General features: G+C 35.1%; 1 protein-coding gene across 3 annotated transcripts; it reads left to right on the top strand.

The window, feature by feature from the left end:
- The first annotated feature begins 5032 nt into the window (after window positions 1-5032).
- Window positions 5033-23613, top strand: LOC144425045 (uncharacterized). 3 transcript variants are annotated; one of them, XM_078114192.1, is made up of 14 exons: window positions 8571-8703; window positions 9369-9540; window positions 11556-11717; window positions 11968-12135; window positions 12392-12580; window positions 12952-13143; window positions 13597-13666; window positions 14253-15110; window positions 17717-17770; window positions 18283-18357; window positions 18913-19032; window positions 19323-19463; window positions 20058-20204; window positions 20648-23613. In XM_078114192.1, the coding sequence occupies exons 2-14, from the start codon at window positions 9448-9450 to the stop codon at window positions 20704-20706; spliced, it is 2328 nt and encodes a 775-aa protein (XP_077970318.1). In that variant the 5' UTR covers window positions 8571-8703; window positions 9369-9447; the 3' UTR covers window positions 20707-23613. The 3 variants fall into 3 exon arrangements, 1 of the variants encoding a protein (XP_077970318.1); XR_013477220.1 differs by lacking the exons at window positions 11968-12135; window positions 12392-12580; window positions 12952-13143; ... (6 more) ...; window positions 20058-20204; window positions 20648-23613 and adding exons at window positions 5033-7018; window positions 7315-7640; window positions 8251-8415 and having other exon boundaries at window positions 8545-8703; window positions 11556-11696; XR_013477221.1 differs by lacking the exons at window positions 11968-12135; window positions 12392-12580; window positions 12952-13143; ... (6 more) ...; window positions 20058-20204; window positions 20648-23613 and adding exons at window positions 5033-7018; window positions 7315-7640; window positions 8251-8415 and having other exon boundaries at window positions 8548-8703; window positions 11556-11696.
- The last annotated feature ends 1287 nt before the right edge of the window (window positions 23614-24900 follow it).

Genomic DNA, 24900 nt, shown 5'->3' on the forward strand with positions numbered 1-24900 from the left:
CTGTACGTGGACAATTTTTACACGAGTCCCGAACTTTTCGAAGACCTTCTATCAAAAGGGGTTTACGCGTGCGGAACCTTCAGAAGCAATAGTGTAGTGTTTCCAAAAGACCTTATTGTCACGCGTGTGAGTGCAATTCCTAGAGGAACAAGTGATTGGCGAGTGTCCAACCAATTGCTCGCCCAGTCATGGGTTGACAATAGGGTTGTGTATTTCTTATCAACTTTCCACGAGCCCGAGTACGATCCAGCCGATACCGGTAAAAAAACAGTGAAAAGGAAAGTCCGGCGAGGCCACTTGACAGATTCTATTGAAATACCCTGCCCGCCTCTCCTCAAGGACTATAACGCAAATATGGGGGGTGTGGACCTATCTGACCAAATGAGAAAGTATTACAACTTGACAAGGCGGTCAAGAGTTTGGTACCGGAGAATATTTTCTTATTTGATTGAAGTTGCAGTCCACAATGCTAGAGTTGTCGCTGAAAATCTCTCAGGACGGCGATGGACCGGGGTAGATTTCAGAATAAACTTAGTCACCTCTCTCATAGGAGGTCACAGAGCTTCTAGACGAACTTCGGAAACGGCATTGGCATCTTTGGCAAGGCTACAAAACACAGGATTACATTTTCCGGTTGCAACTAAGACACAAAAAAGATGCCCAGTGTGTTATAAAAAGTCGCAAGTCGCATCTGCAGAGGAAAAAATAACTGTTTCACGTGGAACCATAAAATGCACAGAATGTAATGTAAACCTTTGCGTGCGCGAAAACAAGAATTGCTTTCGCGATTGGCACACAAAGATTGAGTATTGGAGATGAAATTTGTCTTATATTTTTTTCATCACATATATCCATTACATACCTCTGTTACATATATCCATTACATATATTCGTTACATATAGGCAGTGGTGGGATTCAAATTTTTTGTCAGACGATTCCATCATTAAAGCCATATTGTTCAGCTGTTTCTGTTACAAGAAGACTTATTTTTTTATCAAATAAACCAGTAATGCTAACCGGTTCGCTGATCTCATAAAATTCTGTGAGACTGTTCTATAGAACCGGTGCGAACCGGCTGAATCCCACCACTGCATATATGCCATAGCAAATTGAATACTTTGTTTTGTTTGTGCTCTGTTTTTTGTATAAATGTCCAAATTCACTCAAAACAATTGTGATTGATGGAAGCATTCAAATAGGCTGTGTACAGTGTGGGTCAGACAATATAAGTCACTGTTCGGATAGCAATAAACTGAGGTCCAGATGGGCATTCTTTTATCATGAGTCAAAAGTATGGTATATATTACCCAGCATTGATAATAAATAAAATAATTAAAGATTACGCTATTCTTAGGCCCAACGGCTGGCAATATAGGCCCGCTTTCAGATAATGAAATTAGTAAATAGTTTTTATGAGTTGTTTCCATTCGATTTTATCACCATTCCATGAAATATTGTGAGTGCGAATACATAAAATCAGCTGAAAAATACAGCCAGCGAGACGCGCTAATCGCGCATGACCTACGCAAACATAACACATACTCCAGAATTGTGTGTACGAATATGGAGGTAACCAATTTTATTCGCCTACTTCACATCAAGTTGTGTAAAGAGACTGAAACCTTAGGCTAAAACAGATAGTCTCCGAACTGGTAATATAACTAAAATAAAAAATTAGAATAAAATTAAGGCCTAATCCTAACCTGGTACACATACTACGGAAGTTCTCTTGAGGGTAATATCTTGGGTGTATGTTTTTGTTCCATTTGGTAACCATAGTCATATTAGTAAATAGTCAAAGTTGAGCTTCTAAATCTGCCAGAATAGTATGTTAATACTTTTATCTGTCAGAATTTATATTCTGAAAATAGAGTGACTTGTGTATGTCGAAGCTTTTGTTTCGATATCTCAATATTGGTAGTTGGATCCAGAGTCAGTTTTCCAGCTTTGATTCTCGAATTGGGAGGCAAAATTGTTGTCAACATGAACATGGGAGTTTCAGTATTCAATTGCTCCAAGTCTGTATAACTTCTGTCAAATTCAATTTGAAACAACGTTTCATTATGAAAAATAAAAAGATGAGACAACTCTGATCCCTGATAGTATATACATATCATTTTTTTATATCACATTCTGGAGTCTGGAAGAAAATTTTTTGTCAAATTCAAAATGGGAGTTTCAGTTTAGTTGGAGTTGGATTATTTTCAATGGCGTGAAGTCTGTAGAACTTGTCAGATTCAATTCAGATTGAATTTGAAGCAAAGTCTTTTATGATAAATAAAGATTGTGAAACAGCCCTGATACATTTAAGCAATCTCTTTTCATAGAATGCCTAGAACAGGCAGTGGTTTTCAATCGGGGGTCCGTGGTTCGCCAAGGGGCCACAAAGCAGCTGGAGGTGCAAAATTGATTTTACTTTCTTTTACTAGATAAGGTTATTTCACAGGGTGTTTTCGCTTTGTTGAGCATGAACTGACGGAATCTACTAATCGAAATAATGTTATAAATACCCCTGGAATGATGAACAGTGGGACCATCAGTATAAAAAGCCTCTGTAAGGGGGCAAAAGGCATAAAATTTCGGATACGGGCCTGGAGGAAAAATATGAAGTACAAATCAAGCTCTGTCATACCCACTGTTTGCATTAGAACAGCACTAACGAGTTTTCTATTTTCAGTTTCTTCTGAAATGTTGGGCGGAAGAACTGAACAGTGTTCCCGCAGAGAAGAAACGAAAAATTCAAGTTCGGACTCAATTTGCAATCCATAGGCAAACAAAAGGATACCTTGCTCCTTTATTTTCCTTTCTCAAGAAGAAGACAATCGCCCCAGATATTCTTGCTTATTTAACAAGGATTATTAAATTTGTATTGGACAGAGATTATGTCAAGGTACGATTTCACTTCAATCAAACAAAAAACTAAGGGCATTAAGTGGTTCCACAACTGGCAAAAGCTATTCATATAGTAATGGTAACTATTTGTAACACCAGCTCATATCCGAATTTTTATAAATTCATCGTTTTAGGGCCGCTTCTATAAGATCAGGGGATATACTGTAGATATCATTCTGTTATTTCGGGAAGAGGAAAGCTGACAAACTGGCTTGATCATATAGCAAACCACAGTCTCTCGTCTAATCTGCAGTCTATGTTGGGTATGGGATTAGTTGGCCAGTTATTCGTTTTAGATGCGTGGACTTTAAAGTTATACCTTCCAAACCAGAAGGGTAATAAGTTGGATTTACTTCACCATGGCAATGGATATGAATAAAAAAGCAGATAATAAAAATGGAAAATATCTATTCTTACATGAAAAATATATTTTTAGCCTTTTGCATATAAGAATTATTGGGCTTAGCATGATATTAACTGTGAACTTTCTATTTCAATATATTACGTCCATAATGAATTGTCTGTACATTAATTCTAAACTCTGGCAAAATTGGTAGTTATTCAATTACTTACTACAAATTAGCTAAATAGCAGTGTTGTTTTTAACCATGTTGCTTCAACAATCTGAATGCCAAATATGACTTGATTCTAATTTTTGTCAGAATAAACCCTTTTGTAAATGCCTATTTAGCATGAGTTGATTGTGCGATAAATCGGTCAGGTAGACTATCTTGCTATTCTAGAATAATGTTTGTAACCATATTCTATAGTTATCGGAGCTGGGAAATCTCTATAGGAAGTTAGTATTAGTGTTTAACTAACTAATCTGACTAAAGTAGAAAAAAAAATCAACCACTTATGAATTATTACTAAAGATAACTAAAATTTTTCAGGCAAACGACGTCTATTTACAAATGGCAATCGGAAATGCACCTTGGCCTATTGGGGTGACTATGGTCGGAATTCACGCTCGAACAGGCAGAGAGAAGATTTTTTCGCAACAAATTGCTCATGTTTTGAACGACGAAACCCAAAGAAAATATATTCAAGGATTAAAAAGACTTATGACAGTTTGCCAAAGGGTTTTCCCAACTGATCCATCGAAATCTGTTGAATATGACGCGACTAAACCATTGGCTATGTAATACAAATAAATTCTGGGATTAATTTTTGGACAACTATCAGTAGTCTGCCACATGAATACTCAGAGCGAGCAAAAATGAGGGCCAATGGTCAGTAACTATAAAACTGTAGGTTTTGGTTACACTTTGCAGTAGTTATGTGAATTGGTGGGGTTCAAAGGGATTGTGTGAAATACTCTTGGAGTGGCAGGGTATTCAGCATACCTGTTTATATTTTTAAAATGAGAGAACCTGTTAGTAATTTGATACAAAAGAGAACCCCTACTTTTCCTTGAATTTGAATTTTGAATGCCATCAAACTGGTCACAGTATGTGAATTTGAATGAGAAATCCGGCGTTAAAAAAAGTCGCCAATATGACAACCCTGTCGAGAGGTTTAAATTTGAAATTGAGCGCAAACCACTGAAGGTTGAAATAAGTTTTTTTGTTGTCTGCTAGACCGTTCCCGACCGTTGACATGTAAACAGGCTTTCCATGTATTACTATATGGCAAACCACTTGAAATTTTGAATGCCATCAAACTGGTCACGGTGTGTGAATGTGAAATTTGGCGTTGAAAAAGCCAATATGGCAACCTTGTTGAAAGGTTTAATTTGAAATTAGGCGCAAACCACTGAAGGGTGAAATAAGTTTTTTTCTTATCTGCTAGACCGTTACCAGTCGACGTGTAAACAGGCTTTTCATGTATTATTATATGTATATGATTAAAATACATAAGGTTTTTCACTATTATTAAACTTGTTTTGTTATGCGAGTGGAAGTGATTTTATGTTTCATTAATTCTGAGATGACATGACAGTGAGTGTGAGACGCAGTGAGTGATATTTTCGAATACAGTATTTTATCAGTATACAGTATTTGTTTTATTTGAGAGGTATTTAAGAAAAATGTGACAAGTTATGATGACAGTGATTCTCAGCCTTGTTTTGAATCGACCCATATTTTTGAAAAATGAATTTCGAAAATCTCACAACCCAAGGATATGCTCAAATACTAAACGGCATGTAGGCCTAGTACTTTTATGACCGGAAAAGTAAACTGATAATAGGAAGCAATCCTTTTTACATATCATTTGCTTTCTCAGAAATTACTCCAATGTAAGAAAATTGCACGCAAGTGTGTTTTTGAAATTTTAGTGTGGCTTCATCTGAGTGAAATAATGGAATTACTATTGAGTATAAAAATAAACAATAAAATTTACTAGGAAATAGAATCAGTACCTTTTAGGTTTTTGCTGAAAAAAAATAGGCGACCCATTGGTTAAGAAACACTGATCTAAGAGTGTCTGCAAATTGTGATCTGGTTCAGCTTTCATTCAAGTCTAGATTTATAAGCGATAATATACAGCAATCACTGGTGCTGCTTGTTATCTCATAGCCTGTAGCTGTATAACGATGAATTCAATCATATGATTTTTAGATAGATGACCATTTGTTGTTGATTCCTAGAGTGTAGGGTATCGGTATCTATAAGCGAACCTAAATGGCTTGGCATGGTGGTGATGGTATTGAAGGGCATCACAGTGATAAAATACTGCATGTGTTTTTTGACAAAGTAAGAGAGAATGTTCATGCTCATCAAAAGCAAGTCTCGCTCGACTTCCAAGAACGTTTGAACGAACCTGTGAAAGAAGAACTCCCTCGTTTATTTGAAATCGATGTTGACGCATTGTATCAAGGAGAATATTTTGCTAAAGAAGCTAATGATTATAAACCATTGCAAGAATTTTCAAGAGAAACTAAAGAAGGAAATTTTCATACTCGAAATGCTGAAAGATTGAGTAACTTGGGGGAAATTTTTCTTTCAAAACTCAGTGAGTCTGAAGATTCGGAGAAAGTCGATGTTGAAAACTTACTCCGTCATGTAATGATATTAGGTACAGCAGGATCAGGGAAAACAACGATCTTAAAGCGGTTTGGCCGTGATGCAGTAAATGATGAAATTTTATGTATGAAGGGTCTGTTTATACACATTGTAAAATGTCGAAGTTTTAAAAAAGATGAGAAAATTACAGTGCAAGAGTATTTGTTTCGATACATGCATAGTCCACTTTCAGATGATGAAAGTAGAATCGGATACAATTGGGTACTTGAAAATTCTGAAAAAGTTGTCTTAATAATCGATTCACTGGATACACTTGGTTATGACTTGGATGATGAGACTGAGTTGATTGAACCTTGGGATCATGCTCGCCCCTCTACAATTCTCTACAATATTTTTTCCGGTGACATCCTCCTAAAAGCGAAAATTCTGTCTTCGTCAAGAGAGTACAAAGTAAGAAAATACAGTCAAAAATTGCGTCCTAATAGAATCATCTCACTTGGAGGTCTTACCCGTGAATCAATTCAAAATTTAGTATTTGGATTCCTGAAGGAAGATGACGCCGAAAGATCTTGGGAAATACTCGATGAAAGATGTCCGGATTTGATGGCCCTTTGTGAAATTCCAATGTTTCTTACTTTTGCCATGGTTGTACTAGCTGAGAAGGAATACAAACCTTCTTTTGTTCCAAACACAGGAACTGGAATTATGATAAACCTCTTACAATACCTTTTGCATTCCAAGCATGCTCGAGCGTTCGAAAAACATGACATTGAATATGTAGTCCATGCTGTCAATAAGATGAAAGAATTGGCTTTCAAGGGAACCGTGAAAGGAAAAGTTATTTTCAGCGAGGAAGATCTAAATGAAGTTAAATTAACTTCAAATGAAGTAACGGATCTTGCTATTGTTGTTCCTGGAAGTCTAAAAGAGCAAGAGCAATATCAACAAATATTGGAACGTGATATAGAAGCCATGTTTGCTCACCAGATTATTCAAGAGGTGCTGACAGCTTTGTCAATTGGGCAAAAGTCTGAAAGGGATTTTTCAGAGTTTATCTCGAACTATTTACATAGGTCTGAGTTCTCAGTTATAAGAAGAATGCTGAATGGTGTATTTCTGGACCCTTTGGTTTCAAATGCCTTAGGAGAACTTCTAGAGGGTGAGTTAAGACATTTAATGCAATACATCCAGTGGTGGAGTTCAGCTGGTTTGCACCGGACTTTTAGTGACAGAACCGGCTGAAAAATATGACTTTTGTGATGGAACCGGCTGACAAAAAATTTGAATCCCACCACTGAATACATCCATATTAAAACATAAATTTCTTGAATTTTTGGTTTACTTACAAAAACAATCGAATTAGTGCAAGAGAAAATAATACAGCAAAACTCGCTATGAAAATAGAAGGATTTGATTAATAAAATACCAACTAAGTAATTTTGTTTGAAATTCCAGGTCATTGCGAACTACAATCTCATAAGGATATTCTGGTGAAAAGCATGGCTGCTGAAGTTGAAAATTTTGAACAGCTAAGCAAAAATGGCCGACTCGAGCTGATTCGAGCAATACATGAAGCTGGAAAAGGCAGAAAAGATGTTGTGCCTTCCATATGGAATTCAATCAATCTTTCCTACATGCCGTTGATGACAGCTGACTTGCATGCTCTTGCCTCATCTATGTTGGATTGTTCTTATCTCAAGCAACTTATTTTATGGCAATGCAATCTCACAGAAGAAACTCTTTGTGATTTTGCTTACAGATTGGAGAATTCTAGTGTTAAGGTATTTTTTGAGTGATGTTCTTCACTCTGAACAAGGCTTTAGACCAGGGCGGTGCAACAGATGAATAGAAATACATAATGTTTTTTTACTCTTGACGCTGCTTTGCATCTTACATTGTGGTGATTATTTTAATTCATTTTGTACATAGAAAAAAAATTTTTGTGTGGCCAAGCTAGATGTCTGAAGTTGGGTATGTGGCACACCAACAAAGAATGTTGCACACCCTAGCTTTAGACAAACAGACATTTGTACTTGAAAATCTCACTACCGTACATTTTGGAAAACTAATATCCCATCTGTTCAGTCTCGATCAACCAGTTTATGACAATACGCGTGAGACAATAGTGGGTACACGATGTCTGTAAACTGATACAACATACATATTATACTGAAAACAGTTCAGACAAAGAGTGTTCTGGCTTTCTGAATAATTATAAGAAACACCCAAAACAAACTAACTAATTCCTGGTGCTCAACATACCTTATATATATATATATATGAATATAGTTATACAATAATCTATTCAATGGTTTCTGACAAATGACAGCAACTGGTGAATGAGATACAAATAATTTAACAAAATTTAAAATAATCCTGAAAATTTTTCAGATTGAAAAACTTGACTTTGCAAGAAATACAAAAATGTCTTCGAAAGGCTTCGAGATTATTGGCAACTTAGTGAGGCGACATGATGTAAAGGATGTTGGTTTGGTTGGTTGTAAAATAACACAAGCAGAAATGAATGCATTTGATGATGGACTAGGAAATGCAACAGTGAGAACAAACTTTACAAAATATCAGTAGAGCTCATCAAACATGCTCTTAACTTTTATTATGATTCGCTTATTTAGCCTAAGCCAAGAGCTTCTGTTTTTGGGATCCTAACGTTGTTGTCTGTCTTAGCAGATCATGAAGATCGACTTCGCTTACAATGACAAAATATGTTCAAAATTTGTTGGTGATTTTGTAAGACGCCGACAAGTTCAACATTTAAACATGGATCATTGTGGAGTAAATAGCGAAGAGATCAAAGAATTTGAAGAAGGACTTGGAAATGATACGGTTAGTGCAAAAAGTAAATTAATACCTTAATTAAAAACTGTAATATTATATGAATATCAGGATATTAAACATAGTAGAAAATATGGATTCTATTCGCCAAATGATTATAACAGTGGTCTCAAACTTTTTAAGTCGTGCCCCCATTTTAGAATTTGTCAAGTCGCGCGCCCCAACTCCAAAATTACTAGCTAACAATAAGCTACAAATAACAGATAGCAAGATCAAATTTAGCAAATACCTCACGCCCCCTCAAGGCCCTACTTCACGCTTCACACCCCCTTGTGGGTTGTGCTTCACCGTTTGAAAACCACTGGATCAGAGCTTTCCACTGTGATTCAACCCATGCATGCCCAATACTTACCCAGGGTACAGACAATTCGTTAGGAAATACCAAATCAGAAAAGGATTGCAGTATTTCCAAAGACACTAGTTTGGCACCAGTTTGTTTTCTCCGAATAATATGATTAAAACACCTCGAAAAAAATACAATATCAGATATTGAATCCTGAAATATGTATTCAACATGATTACGTTATAACAATATCCATCGTTTTGAATATCTAGTTACCAGTATTTATACATTTGAAAGCATTTTCAGAAAATTACTAAATTTTTGAAAAGACAAATAATATGCAGTTTTTTAATCTTGCGAAATATAATTACAGGTATTAGAAATATTAGATGTTGGCGCAAACCCAGATCTTGGTGAAGATGGACTTGCAGTTCTAGGTGGGATAGTCAAAAATGGCACACTGCAGGAAAATCAGCTTATACGAAAATAATCTCACATTATCAAGTGTAAAGGCATTTGATCATGCTTTAGGACCTCAAGCTACTGTAAGTTGTATTTTTTGAAAAAAAAAGACCAAAATTTCTGGATTTTCTAATTTTTGTTCTAAATTGAGTTTGTGTCTTAAATCCATATTGTCACACATGTGCATGTTTCTTTATTGGCTTTTGATCACTGATATCAGTAGTTTTCGACTCTATTTTAAGAATTGTGCCAAGCGTTAGGAATACGCTTGTCATCTCACCTCTGATCACCCAACGCGAGTTCGACCTTTTTCGACTTTCAACCTTTTTTGTACCGCGGAACACTTTTCTTAATCTAAAATTGTGACGGAACACCAAATGAGATTTTTGGAAATAAACTATATTATGCAAGTAACTGACGTCGATCATTTCGACATGAAAATAAAACAACAAAATCAATAATATAGCTTATCAACTTGATGAAAAGTGCTTTGGTGCCTAGTAGAAGAGAAGATACTGACTAGAATTATTCACCTCAAGTTTAACATTTTATTTTCCAACAAAACAATATCCCGGTCATTATCATAGCTGATATCGTTAGTCATTACCAAGAAATTTACAATTTTATTTACGGAATTTGCAAATTTAACATTTCACTTGGCGATTTTGATGATGCCACGCCTTATTACTACAAAAAATCTTCAAAATGCAACGAATGTAATCAATTCCGATAATGACTCCATCCATGGTCGAGTATAATGTTCACATTTTTGAAACATTATTTGATCAAGGATGAAATGGATCACTAAAAATACACGCCGAGGTATTAGAAAGTCCATTAAAAGGAAGTATGGCCTGTCAGTTTTTATCTGGTTATAAGTTTGTTATACCGGCTTTCCAAAACTCTGACTAGCCATTTTCAAATCTATGCTACTTATATGGTACTCCCGTGATATTTAAACCAAGATGGCGGACACCGGGACGTAGTATGTGTACCAAATTAGGGTTAGGCCATAATTTTAGGTACAAATACTATAGGAGTCGCTTGGCTAGTCCCCGAACTCGTAATAGAACTAAAATAAGAAAATAGGAACAAAATTATCGTCTAACATGGTACACATACTACGTTCTGGTGTCCACCGTCTTGGTTCGCATATTACAGGAGTAGCATTTATATAGCTTGGAATTTTCTGACAACCTAAAATTGCTGTTTTCACCATGTATCGAAAACGTCTTTGTAACTCTTAATTTCCAATAATGATTTTTATATTCGGGTCATGCATAAAATAGCTAACAAGATCTTTAAAATATGATAACTTTATTTTAAATATCTTATTTGGGTTGGCCTTATCTACATTTACAGACTGGTGTTGGCGCGCTTTTTGCAAATAACAGCTAAAGCAGAGGGTGAATTCTAGCATAATCCAAGCGATCGATTTACTGGCGCGAGTTCCGTGCCCAAGCAAAGCGGTACTGGTCACGTGGTATCGTACATACGACTAGTAAAATGCCATACGAATATTTTAATATTCTATTCGCTATTCGAATATTTTTCCCAGCCCTAGACCGTCCATTCTCAAAAAGCTCATTTCGCAATAATAGGCAGTGGAAAATGGCAGCAAGATTGAAAGCGCTGTCCAGCAAGAATTGGAAATTCCCTGGAGGCATCAATTCAGAAAGTTTCCAGGAGTACATCAGAGAATTTTACTCTCAACCCGCGGCCTTGTGTAATTTATATAAGTTCATTGGCTGGTTAAATTTCAGTTATGACGTCATAATACTTCAAAAAGCAATTATCTGTGGAACACCTGGAAGTCTGTTCCTCGGAACACCGGTTGAAAACTACTGCGGTAGAGTATAGTTAAATGTGAGAGGATTGCCGGACTCTTCAACAACTTAGGGTGGTTCACCTAAGCGCTGGTAGGCCATGGCTCACTTTACCAGCAAGTCCATGCCTCGGAAACTAATGATTAGCTATTCTCAAAAATGTGTCATCAAAAAAAGATTCCATACTAGAATTTTAATTATAACTATGTTAACAAAATTATCAATTATTTTTTCTTTTGCAATCGATTTAGTAGTTTGTGTCTTGCTTCCAGCTTACTACAGTTGATTTTGGATTTAACGAGAACATGGAAATTGGATGTTTTGAAGCCATTGGTGATTTTACAAGAATACATGAAGTTAAGAACATAAGCTTGGCCTATTGCCTGGCTTCCAAGCAGTTTCTAGCATTTCAAAAAGGATTGGGTGTCTCTGAGGTAAATTTTAGATAATAGAATGAACTTTTCATGTTTATTTCATGAGTGAGAAAAATGACGACAAGATGCAAATTTTCGACCATGGTCTCTCTTTGTGTTACCAAATTAAGTGGGGTTTGAAAATAGCTAACTAGTTCTATATATATATAGTTCTGCATTTTAATGCAAGTCATCGTTTCGCATCTTGGCGTTCAGCTGATTTCACCAATGTTCAAAACGTTGCTCATTTTGTTTTTTATATTTATATCAGCACTTGGAACTTCTGGATTTGAGCATGAATCATTACTTGAAACATGATGGGATTTCAACTCTTGGCGAAGCGGGACAAATATGCGCTTTACAAAAACTTATATTAGTCGAAGTCAGACTTGATGCTGATCTTCTTGCATTGTTGGACAAAGGGCTTGGAATGGCAAAGGTAATTAAATATGTGTAGTGATATGGACAAAGTATTTTTACATATTCATTTATGACACTCAAAGATTGAAATCGATGAGTTTGGTTTGCAATATTTATACAGGCACAGTAAATGTGGGTTTCCATGTTAGACCATGACCGATAACTGTTATTAGTGGAATCGAATTTCACTGCAACAGTTATCACACAGTCGGAAGTTGAACTGAATAAGCGTCTCGTTCCTTGCTTTTTCTATATTACAAAAAATTTTTTTATAGCTCGAATTGTTGGATGTTTCTTTCAATGATAATCTAAGTTCTAGAGGGCATAGAGGAGATGGCTCAAAAGGAATGCATGCTTTGGCGAAAATCATAGTAAATCATGATATAAAAAATCTGGGTATCTCTGGCTGCAAGCTGTGTGCAGAAGATGCGATCAATTTTAGGGAAGCAGTTGGAGAGTACAAGGTAAAATTCTTGTGCTTTGAATGTGTATTGTGAGACAATCTTGGTGATAAATAAACTACTGACTGTCTATGTTTTATAAAATCGTTGTGTGCAAAGTGTACCAAAGGCATCTTTGCAGTTTTACCAAATAGAAATACACTGTTTTAGAGTTTTGATTGATTCTGATATTGTCCGAGTTCGGCATAATTTCACTGTTGGAATTCCATGAATCTTCAAGACACTATTTCTTATTAGTTTTTGTACCCTGATTCAAATATTTATTAAATAAATACTGTGGACAAAGCAGTGATAAAAATTAGAAAGATGATTATAAATTGCACTATATTTTGTACATTATTCATAATTCAACATTTTTTTTAAATTTTTTCAAGATCGAAAAACTGTTAAACAAAAAGAGAATCAACTATTTCAGTTCAAGTTCAAAAGTACATGATAATCAGCTTGAAGCCATGTCTGAATTTCTTCCTGTTGTATCCAATAATATTGACATGGGAGGATGGGAGTTGAAAAAGGAAGAGTTAGATTTCCTAAAAGAGAAAGCTTCACAATGTTCCCAGGAAATTGTAAGTACAGATTTCAAAATTTAAAGAGCGATTGATTTTGTATTACCTACCCAATTTATTCCACTTTCAGTGAGGTGTCACATTAGTAGGAACTCGATATATTCGTAAGAACCCTTCAGTTGGCGTAGGCAACCCAATTTATTGCTCCTTTGGTGAGGCATAGTGTTTGAGCTGGAACTAAATTTTTCACACAGATAATTTCACCCAGTGCGCTAATAATACAGATGATCGCTAGAAAAACATGTACTTCGTCAAGCAGCTATTTATTTTTACAAAATTTTCAAAGTGCCATGTCGTGCCTTTCAAAGCAGTCTTAGCCTAGAAGTCCAAGAAATGAGTGAGCACACATTCTATTCATGATCTCATTAGGGTCTTCAAATTTTCTGCTTTTTAGCGACTACCCTGTATAATATTAGTATTTATTAGCCACGGTTTTGTTTACTTGATTTTTAGAATGTTGCAATCGAGTTTGGCAGTGAAAATACAACAAACACAATTGTTATATATACACCTGGTCTTCAAGGTTAGTAGAGAAACTTCAAAACTGAAATCATTAAAAAAATTGCAGGGGGTCCGTCATGTAATTTTTTTCAAAAAGTTTGGGAACCACTGGTCTAGCACATGGTTTTCCCAAGCCTTCTGTTCATTTGTACTCCTTTGGGTAATTTAGAGATTTGCCCATGTACCAAATTTTCTCATATTTATAACTGTGAAGTTCAACTTGGTCTTCATCAGACCAACTGGGGTGAAAATGTGACTTCCTACAGAGGGAGTTCTTAAACTCAGGTCTTCAAATTATTAACATTGAGCAATAAAAAGATATTTTAGGGTAGATGAGTTATGGAAAGAATAACCCTATACTTAATCTAATAAACCTCTTCAAAAGTCGAGATGTACAACTCGGGATACGCATACGCCAGTCTGGGAATCCCTGCTCTAGCAGTTTTGCTTCCATGCACTTTTAGCTTGTAATAATGAAATCGCTTGCCAATTCTCAGAAAAATAACCATATTCACCTTTTTTGGTGTTTTGCCTTTTTTACATTCGATTATCACCCTCATGGTTTTTCAAAGACAAAGTATATTCAATTATTGCATGCACTAATCCAGAATTGGAGTTACAAGAATTGAAAAACAGTGAAATGCAGGATCGTGTTGTGGCTTTTACCGAGGTTGATGGCGTGGTGGACTCGGATGGAGGAACTTTACAGATTGCCAACAGCTCTATAACCTTTCACCCTGGAACTTTCCAAACCAAAACAAAAATATGGATGAGGCTGGAAATTGACAGCACTAAATGGCCAGAACATTATCTGTGCATCACTCCAATGCTTTACGTAAAAGCGGAAAATTGTCTGACAATTCCAGCAACAGTTCGGCTAACTTCTTGGTGTAAAAACAATGGCACCAAAGAGTCAAGAGAAAGCAAAGTCGATGTTCTGCATTGCCCTGATATTGCATCGAAATGGAGAGTCATTGAGCGCCTTCCATTCAATAACGACCTTGTTTTTCAATTCGATTGTCTTGATTTCAGCCCCGTTGTCATTGGTCAGGAAGAAGGTCATTTGCAGCAAAATAACTTTGTTGTCCAAGGTTTTATTTATGGACACGAACCTAATATTTGTCTTTTGTTTTGTCTGGATAACGAGCTTGTCAAAGGTAAACTTGATAGTGATATGAAAAAATGTAATGCAAAATTGTTAATGGCTTTCACACCCATTACTGTAAAATGCAATGATATACTGAAGACAGTTATAAGAATGGAAGGTGAATCAGAAAAAGATCAATGCAATCAACAAATGGAAATTTTAAAAACTTTCAAAGTGAATGAGGATTTTCTTCAAAGGATTGGAAGAAAGCACTTTAATTTTCCCATACCGAAAAATCTAAAAAAATTCTTAGAGATTCAATTCAAATGTGACCTGTACAAAAATGATGGTATTGAAGATCGTGACCAAGGTTTTGGGTGTGAGTATCATTATCTTACATCAACAGGGTATTATTTGATACATTACCTGGTGATAAATTTTTACAAAACTGATGATGGATTTAAGTGAAGTTAAAACTGGACTGAGATGTAGTAGTTAGTTATCGGGTTTATACCTTCGGACCACTTGACTGCCATCAAAGTGATTATAAACCAAGTGGAGACACCGAGTGCAATGATGCATAACGGATGTCATTTTGTGTCCAGTAAATCAGGGGAACGCGGCAGCGTTGGTTTGTTTTAGCTTAGTCAGAAGGTCTCGTTCGTCAATTTGTTTGAAGATTTTTTACTGTTTTGCATAATATTTTAGTAATTTCATTATTTTTTTTTTGCTATTTGCCTCGTGGAATCATACTGGTATCGTGCGGTTGCGTGAAAGTTGCAATAGTTATCTTATCATCCCATGTGAGTTATGCAACTTTGAAACCTCATCTCTCAAGAACCTTATATTATATGCATATAAGTTTTATATTGTTTAGAAGACAATCTAGGAGAATAATTATAATTATGAGATGAGGATAAAATGTCGCGATTATCATACAATAATCGGCAAAATTGAAAAGCGTGAAATTTTTTTGAAAATGTTTTGAATTAAATAACAAAAACTTCGATTTGCTTGTTTTAACCTACCGGTAATATGACATCGTCACATTTGCAGAGGTTAAAGATAGCTTTCGACATTGGATATACTTTGTCGTGCACCAGTAAAATTGTATAAGTTATTTCATTCAATGTTCTCCAATTCTTGACATGTCCACTGCGCCAACTTGAGTTAAACAACAACATTCCCTAATTACTTCGTTACGCAATTATGTCGCAACGTAGCAACGTTTCGTATGCAAAACACATATCGCTTTTTTTCGCAAGTGTGAAACGTTATTAACCTAATGCATACGTTTAAATCAGGTACTATTAGAACTGGCATATGATACCTGTTCACACCATGCCGAAAGTTGAAAGCCTGCCGTTTTACATTAATCATTCCAGAAGCTGATAAAATGAATTTTCTCGGAGAAATGTTTTTTAATTTAATGAGCTGTTGCAACTTGCAGTTGCTCCAAAAATTATAGAATGTAAACGATCTCATGGCTAGCACATTGTGCGGCCTAATGAATTTCATCGAAGCATGTACATTATAAGGTACAAAATTTAAAAACCAGCCGCCGCGACTGGTGTTGCAGCTCTTATCAACTTATTATTGGCAGGATATTTCGATTCTTTTGTGTCGGAAAATGTAAAATATTTACTAGGTGATCTAGCGACGCAATCATGGCTTCTACATTCTCGTTGATAAAACTTAATTGTAATTTTATTGATATTCAACAGTGAAAAATTAGCCTTTATGTTTCCGTGGGAACCCTATAAAGACACAGGGCTCAAATTGTTTGTTTGTTTCTATGGAAAGTGTCAATCCCGATGAATGCCCACAAACTCTTTTTAGGTCTTACACACCTGATAAATATTTGAAAATTGATGGATAGTTTTACCCAATATTTATGCCACCCATCCAAAAGAAGCAATCGTATTTTTGCGTGAAGTATAAACTATATTTCGCGCAAATATTAATGTCTTTCATAATATATGTTCGCATGTTACTTTTCTGACAGATAAAGTTGCTTGAAATATAATTTCCCATCTTGCCACAATATCGCTTTTAAAATTTTGAAACATTTTCTCAATTTAAGGTTAAATATTCACGCAAAAGAGGAGACAAATAAGATTATTGAAAAACGGTATGCTAGTAGACCTGCGCCAAGAACTCAAGTCAAATAGATAATATATTATTTTATACACTCCAAATTATTAGATGTTCTTGTAAACTTGATATACACCGTTATCCTTCATTCCATGCATGTAGTATATTTTTTTAATATTATTTTGGCAATGTACACCTTGTTGAAAATTTGCGATACGCATATTTTAATATCATGACATGTACCGCAAAAATATTGCAAGTTTCTGTAGTATAATTTGTATTGTAGTTCTGTCAGTTTGTTAAAATAAGTTCCGTGCAAGTAGCGATACTTACATCAGGAATTTTGTAATAATTTAATAATAAAATATGTATAATTTTTTGGTTCAATATGTTGGTCTTAACCGCCGAGCCGAGTTAACCGAGAAACATCTGCGGATAATTAATCTTTCATAAGAATGTTCATTCGTTTTGCCGCTGCGAAAGTATGGTCCGAATTATTGAGCATCGTTTTTTTTTTTATTCAGCTGTTTACCGATCGCAGGTTTAAATCACTTAGTTAGGATCATACAGCGATAAAACTCTGGACACAAAATGGCTGGTGTGACGTCACACGAGCACTTATAACGTTACCAATGCATGTCCTCACTTAGTTTATAGTCACTTTGACTGTCATGTCCCCTCCTTGTCAATACAAGTTGATTCATTGAACGATCGGTCATGGCTTCCTTAACTATTATGTATCATTTTATCTAAGACAGTAAACTACTAAATTATTTCATAATTTGCTTGGGCAGTACCTAGCTTCCAGTCTTGCTCTAATAGTGATTTTCCCTTCAAAAGATAAAAATGAAACGCTATACTACATCTCATAAATTGGATTTATGTTTTCAGGGAAACTGAGTTCTTTTACAGAATCTGGCAACACTACAACATTTCATATGCATGGTATGTATGCATCAATTTTTTTTGGAGTATCGCAATTATTAGATAACTTTTGTAATATTTGATTTCATTGATAATATTTTGATATTCAACTTCACACTTTTTTAGCACTAATCGATGGAAAACTTGCATTCATAATTTAAGGATTGTAGTGAACTACCCTTTATTAAGTCACGTCTAGGGTGTCGCCGCTCTATAACCAATTACTGGTTTTCCACCCTGAAATGCTATTCCTATTCTATTATACTACACTGTATATGTACGTTGCGGATTTTCAGCATTGGGGTAAATATAAATTACTGTTACTCTTGACTGGCTGCTAAATAGTCTGCTTGTAAATTTATAATGTATTTTTTAGGCATCACAGATTACACATCTCAGGATCCTAGTGGCTGATTGTATAGGGCCTTGTTTAATGCGAAAGGCGTGACTGAATGTCTTATATACAAAAAAAAGACAAAAAAAAGTTTTTTGGACTATTGGTAAACACTCAAAAAACATACTTTTATTTTAAGGGGACATCAAAGCTGCAGTAGTTGCATTAGATCAAGCAAAATTGCAATTTCAAGGAGGAAGTTTCGCAATTGCAGGTCCTGTAGTACAAAATCTATATTCTGTTTCTTTCAGTTCTCTAAATTTTGGTGTTTTATGAATAAATATGTGATAGGATTTTTATATTTAAATTGCTTAATCATAATATGGCAAGTCACGGCCTCCCCTCCTGTTACCAGTTCATGTTGTGTGTCGGTGTCGTTGACAAGTTTTTTGTTTCAGGTGCATAGACTTGATGGTGGAGAAAGGTGTAACCGCTGGTCTGTTGAACCATACTCTGATGACGAGGAGTCCGGTGATCCTCTCTTACATAGTTATCCACCTGCAGGATTCGAACCTGCAAACACATGCAGGATAGGAAATCAGACTGTTATTGCGAGCGTATTCCAAATGCTTTGCATGGTGCGCTATTCTGCCAAGCCAAATAATACAACTGTTCTTGTTTGCTAGCCACGCATAGTTGTCTATAAATCATTTGGCCGCTGGTTTGCAGTTTTGTGTTTTCTTAAGGCAATGTCACAAGTAAATAAAAATTTGAGTCAAAGTACTAAAATTGGAAGCCAATAATACAACAGATAATCATTACTTATCAGGTTCAGAGGCCAAGCAGATAAAGTCGAATGAAGGTCCAGTGTTGAAAGAGCTTCCTGATATCGAAGCAAAAATTAGCGAAAGCCCCACTGGTCCATCATGCACTGAATTAAAAATGGATGGTGAGCACATATTAAATTTTTTTTTTGTTTCAAGGAAAAGCCATTTCAGTGTAACAGTTATGCCTTCAAAATTTATAAATGCAGGTCCTGTAGTGCAAATCTATATTCTGTTTCTTGCAGTAATTATATTGAAGTTAGATTTCCCATTAGGTAAGTAATGAAGCTCTTCTCATCATTTTTGTCAATTCTTCAAATAACGTTACAAGCAAAAGTTCAAGCACTGCAGTGCTTAGTGGAGGGTAAAAATTCGAGTTGACCACAATAACTACGATAAACATTGCATATCACAGGCACAGAAATTATGAATGCTATACAGGGAAGACCCGATGTTAGTTCAATGTTGAAGGAGCTTCCCGGCTCAGAAGAAGAAATTAGCCAAAGCAGCCCTGGTCCATCACACACTGGAAATAATGAATTTGCAACAATAGACGGTAAGCAAATATCTTCCTATAACCCTCAAATTCCTGTAAATCTGTTTTTGTTTAATGAAAAGTCATTACAATATCAGTGCAGTTATTCTTTTGAATAAAATTTCCCATGTTTGGAAATTTCCCATGTTCAAATTTAAAACAAGTTTTAACGATGGACGTGTTGATATAATGTTAAGGGGGCATTGGACCTAATCATGTATGATATTGAGAGTTAAGGATTCAAAGTTAGAAATCCAGTTTCAACCGTATTGCCCAGTGCCCACAGTGTAATCAAATTGCTGAACCAAATAAATCCAAGTCATTACTTGTACAGAGCCTTGCGCGCTCCAGAAGTATGTGTACCAATATGGAAGTAATTAATTTTGTTCGCCTACTTTACATCAAGTTGTGTAAAGGGACTGAAACCTATGGGCAGGGGTTATATTCACTTGGTTAACACAGACAGTCCCCAAACTCGTAATAGAAGTAAAATAAGGAAAATCGGAATAAAATTGTGGCCTAACCCTAACCTAGTACACATACTACGGGAGAACCTAACCTTGTTCGAAATAAATGTGAGGAAATGCCTCATGAAAAGAATTATTTTTTATCTAGATTGCCATTTTTCTGAAGCTGAATCAGTCACTGTAGAAAGTCAGTCACCGACCAGCAGCTCAAAGATGGAAAAAAGAAAAAGACTTCATATTGAGATCAGGGAGCAATGTGCCAGAGGAAAGACAAAGGCTGAAAACCTATACCTAGGTGAGAACTGCCAGCACTTTTTGGCTAACTCCACAAATAGTATCTTATGAAAAATAAGTGTTGATTATACCAAAATTTGTGATTTTTTTCGGCTGTGACAAGTGATGGAAAAAATTTAAATGTAGTATCGAACGAAAGGCGCGATTTGCCGTATGATTAAGCCATTTTATTGAAATTCCTCTCCCCCAAGATAAATATGTAAATCTTATTCTAATTATGGTTTTAAAATAAATACAAGCTACTTTATTAATCTGGCTCAATTATGTAAAGAGTGAAGAAACACTTCATTCCAATACAAGAGTGAAGAAACACTTCATTCCAATACCAGTAAAGTCGATGAGAACACCCAATCGACATTGGCAATGGCTCATATAAACAGATTTATCATCATGGGAAAATTGAATACAATAATCTCTGATAACGCTATTAAAAATTTTTTACAGAATCCGGTTCAGTAAAAATATCCAGCTCCAAAAAACAAAAAAACGAATCTGAAGAATAAAGGAGGATTTAGATTTTAAATTAACATAATTTGTATTTTTCATTATGATTTTCGCTACTGTAAAATAATTTACACATTTATGTGACATAATTTTATTCTCTCTTTACAAAACTGTGTGTATATTCATATTTCATAAACTTTGTGCTTTATCTCACAGTGTCCCATTTTCTTTACTTCTTTCTATGCGTGATTGTTTTGCTTAAACTCTCTATCCCAGCGGTCGGCAACCTACGGCCCGCGGGGTAATATAATCCGGCCCGCGACGCTTCAATGAAATATGGTAACAAAACAGCTGTTTTGATGATTATATTCTTTACCCAACACAATTTATTGTGAGACACGTGTAGACTAAATTATATTATAATCTCATAAGTATATAATTCACAATTACTTGTTCAATGAGCCTATAATTTTATTATAATTAGACAAATGGCAACAAAACGCAGAAAAGTTGATGCTATGTGCAGAGGGTTCAATGGCGCCGAAAATATTCAAATGGAGTTTTTCGAGTTGCAATGCAATGAGGAAATAAATCTATATTCTATTCAAAAGATGTATCACAGCTTGATTTTTATTATAAAAAGTATCATCCGTTCGGTTTTCAACTTTTTAAAATAGGTACGGCCTGTCAATAACTTGCAACCCTTAATTTTGGCCCGCGAGCGACAAAAGGTTGCCGACCCCTGCTCTAACCCTACCATCATTTAAAGATACATAATTGCGCTAATAATTACAGGCAAGTTTGTAAACGTTGTTTATATGTTTTCACATATGCTCTCTAAAACATTGTTAAAATAACTATGTAAACTATGTTCATACAAAATGGTCAGTGGTGATAACCTGTCTTCTTTGTTCCCCATCATGGAGATATTAAATACTATCTGATTCCAAGAATAAAAATAAAAGCGATTATGAAGAATAGTCTTATTGGGAGAGTTACTTTTCAAAACTATATACATTATTTAATATCAATAATTTTACTGTGTTGTTGTAAATTAATCTCTGAAACAATTTGAAAATTAATTATATAGAAAATTGTGGGAGCATAAATCTCATGGTTTACCTTGAGTGTCTCCCACTTGTTTTATTTCTAATTATGCACAACTTTGTGAAGTGATTTATCATACCATGCTTCAGATTGATATATATATATATGCAACTTTTAGATTGATGTATATATGCAACATTGATGTGATCTATAATAATGAATAAAATTAGATTTTCAAATTTAATTTGTGTGATGGCTTTTTATGACTTTAAGTCGTGTGAGTGACTCTTGACTCTTGAATTAGTTAGGAAACATAATCCATTTTTGTTTTTTATACGACGCTGACTACTACGTCTTGTTTGATTCTGACAGACACATCAAAATTTGGGATCAATCTCTTCTCATTGATACTTAAGTTGTTTTATAAGACCCTTATTCATGCATTTTGTTCTGAACAAGCAACCACTGTTATTTCAGGAGATGTAAGAAGCTACTATTTTCGGAAAGACTTTGTGTTTTGTCATAATTAGGGCTGGGAAATTCAGGGGAAACACTTTACCCGTTAACCGGCCAAACCATAACCGGAGTGTCACATTTGACGTAATAATTTATAACTTTTGGCTTGTTACGTCACATTGGCTATAAAGCAATTTTGTGTGATTTTTTCTCAAAATTATCACGAATCGAGATAGTTTCATGATCGCTCTGCTGCAAGAGATATGCAGCGTGCTTCGGACATTTAGAAATATTTTTACTAAACACGAATCAAATGTCATTTATGGGACAAATTTACAGTGCCCGACGTGCAAATTCTACTCTGAGATATCATAAAGTAAAACAGCATCAATTGTGCACTTATTGGATGACATTGAATATACGATTTTGCAATAAAATCGTGAACAATATATTTCGACCGAAAACTGATTCTGAATTCATCATTGTCAAATTTTCATAATTAGCAATCTTTGTACTTCAATTATTTTTCACATTTATTAGGTCCTTACCAATACAGTTAGCGATATTCTTTTGAATTAAACGTCACAGGAGATAAAATTTGCGATGACGTAATCATTTTTGTAAAAATTGTACATTATAAAAAGATGATTTGTACCTGAGATGTCAGTTAATGGTTAAAATAAATCGTACCCGTTTACCATCTAAAATCGGTTAACCATTCTCAACCCCTGGTCATAATATTCAATTTGTTACACCTTGGGTGGGTATGGAATTTGATCCTTACTCGTAGATATGAATCTAGAATTGGCACTATTTGATGTTGCGCAATATATTTTATTGTGTCAACAGTGCATCCTATAATGACACTTATGTAATATTGTCAATGGCTCTACAGTTCTTTGCATACTTGTATAACTCGTACACACAATGTGATTTTGGTTGGCTGTGTATTACAACGATGACATATTGTCTTTGGCCATACAATACCATTGTCAATAACGCTATAGTTCTTTGTATTACCGCACACACAAAGACGTTTTGTGTTTCACATGTCAATGGCCTTGGGATTTCTCTTTATTCAACTCAAGCGAAAGTAGGCAATGCTTCTTTATTTTAAGGAAGATACCAATTCAAAATTTGCTATGAGATGAAGCCTGCTTTGCATCTGAGTGAATGTGTGTGACCTTGCTATAAAAAAATTCTCTTCAAAGAAAACTAATCTTGATAATACTCAATTCATTAGACCCCAATATAGCACCCGTTCGCCTATTACATTATTTGTATTCTCATAAAAAGGTTTCTTCGTTTCATATTGTGTTATTACAGTTGTTAATTATTAAACCATATTACGATTTCAGACTGAAATTCTTTTCTCTGTAATGAGTGACTTATTTAATGAGCGCTTTTATTTAAGTTGTTGTATCTGTTGTCGTTATAAATAAAATATCTGCTTGAGACTTTGAGAGTGAATAAAAGTAGAATGATTCGCGACTTGTATTTTTGAACTGCCAGGGTAGACATACATTATCCTATTTTTTTTTTGAGTCGAGGACTAGAAACCTCACAATTCAAAGTATTGACAGGAAGTTGTTTATGATCACTGATAAATGTATAGTGTATTATAATATGGGTCTGTTATTCAGATTAAAAAGAAATCATTTGTTTATTTTCTAGAGCAGTAGTTTTCAAACAGGGTTTCATCAAGGCAGTCCACAAGTTCACCTAAAACACATGAGTCTATATTTTTATATGTATAGGATGTCCATAAAGTCTCAACATTTTTTAAAATTGCAAAGGGAATTTATGGATAGCATATATTGTTTGGCCCTCACAGATGGAGTGATAATACCTTACTTTAAACAATTACTGATTAAAAAACAACAAACCTTGTTAAGATATATTGAGAGCTGACTTTATAACAAAATTGAAATTGTAAAGGGACTTTATGGACACCCCTGTATATTGTTTAAATACAGCAAGGTTTCCAACTATTAGCGGACTTGTTTTCCTTTAAAGGTTTTTCTACGCCTGCGAAATTGATTTTATGTTTTATTGATTCTGACATGACAGTTGAACGCAAAGGCGAAGTGAGTGTGATTTTTTCGAAGACAGTCATTTATCAATCTTAGTTTCATTTGAGAAGTATAAGTATTTGGGCAATATGTTGGAGGTTATGGTTAAAGAGGGAAGAGTCTGCAAATTGTCATCTGTATATAGTGCAAAATGTCAAGATATAGTCATTTATGTCAAGATAATCCATATTCGAAGGCAATCACTGGTGCTGCTCTCATAGCGATGATTTTTAGATAAATTACTATTCGTTGTTAATTCCTAGAATATAAGGTATCTATCAGCAAACCTGAATGGCTCGACAGGGCGGTGGTGATAAAATACTGCATGTGTTTTTTGACAAAGTAAAAGAGAATGTTCGTGCACATCAAAAGCAAGTCTCGCTCGACTTCCAAGAACGTTTGAACGAACCTGTGAAAGAAGAACTCCCTCGTTTATTTGAAATCGATGTTGACGCATTTTATCAAGGAGAATATTTTGCTAAAGAAGCGAGTGATTATCAACCATTGCAAGAATTTTCAAGAGAAACTCAAGAAAGAAATTTTCATACTCGGAATGCTGAAAAAATAAGTAACTTGAGTGAAATTTTTCTCCCAGAGCCCAGTGAGTTTGAAGATTCGGAGGAAGTCGATTTTAAAAATTTACTCCGTCATGTGATGATATTAGGTCCAGCAGGATCA

Source organism: Styela clava, chromosome 7, assembly GCF_964204865.1.
Source record: "Styela clava chromosome 7, kaStyClav1.hap1.2, whole genome shotgun sequence".
Classification (NCBI taxonomy): Eukaryota; Metazoa; Chordata; class Ascidiacea; order Stolidobranchia; family Styelidae; genus Styela; species Styela clava.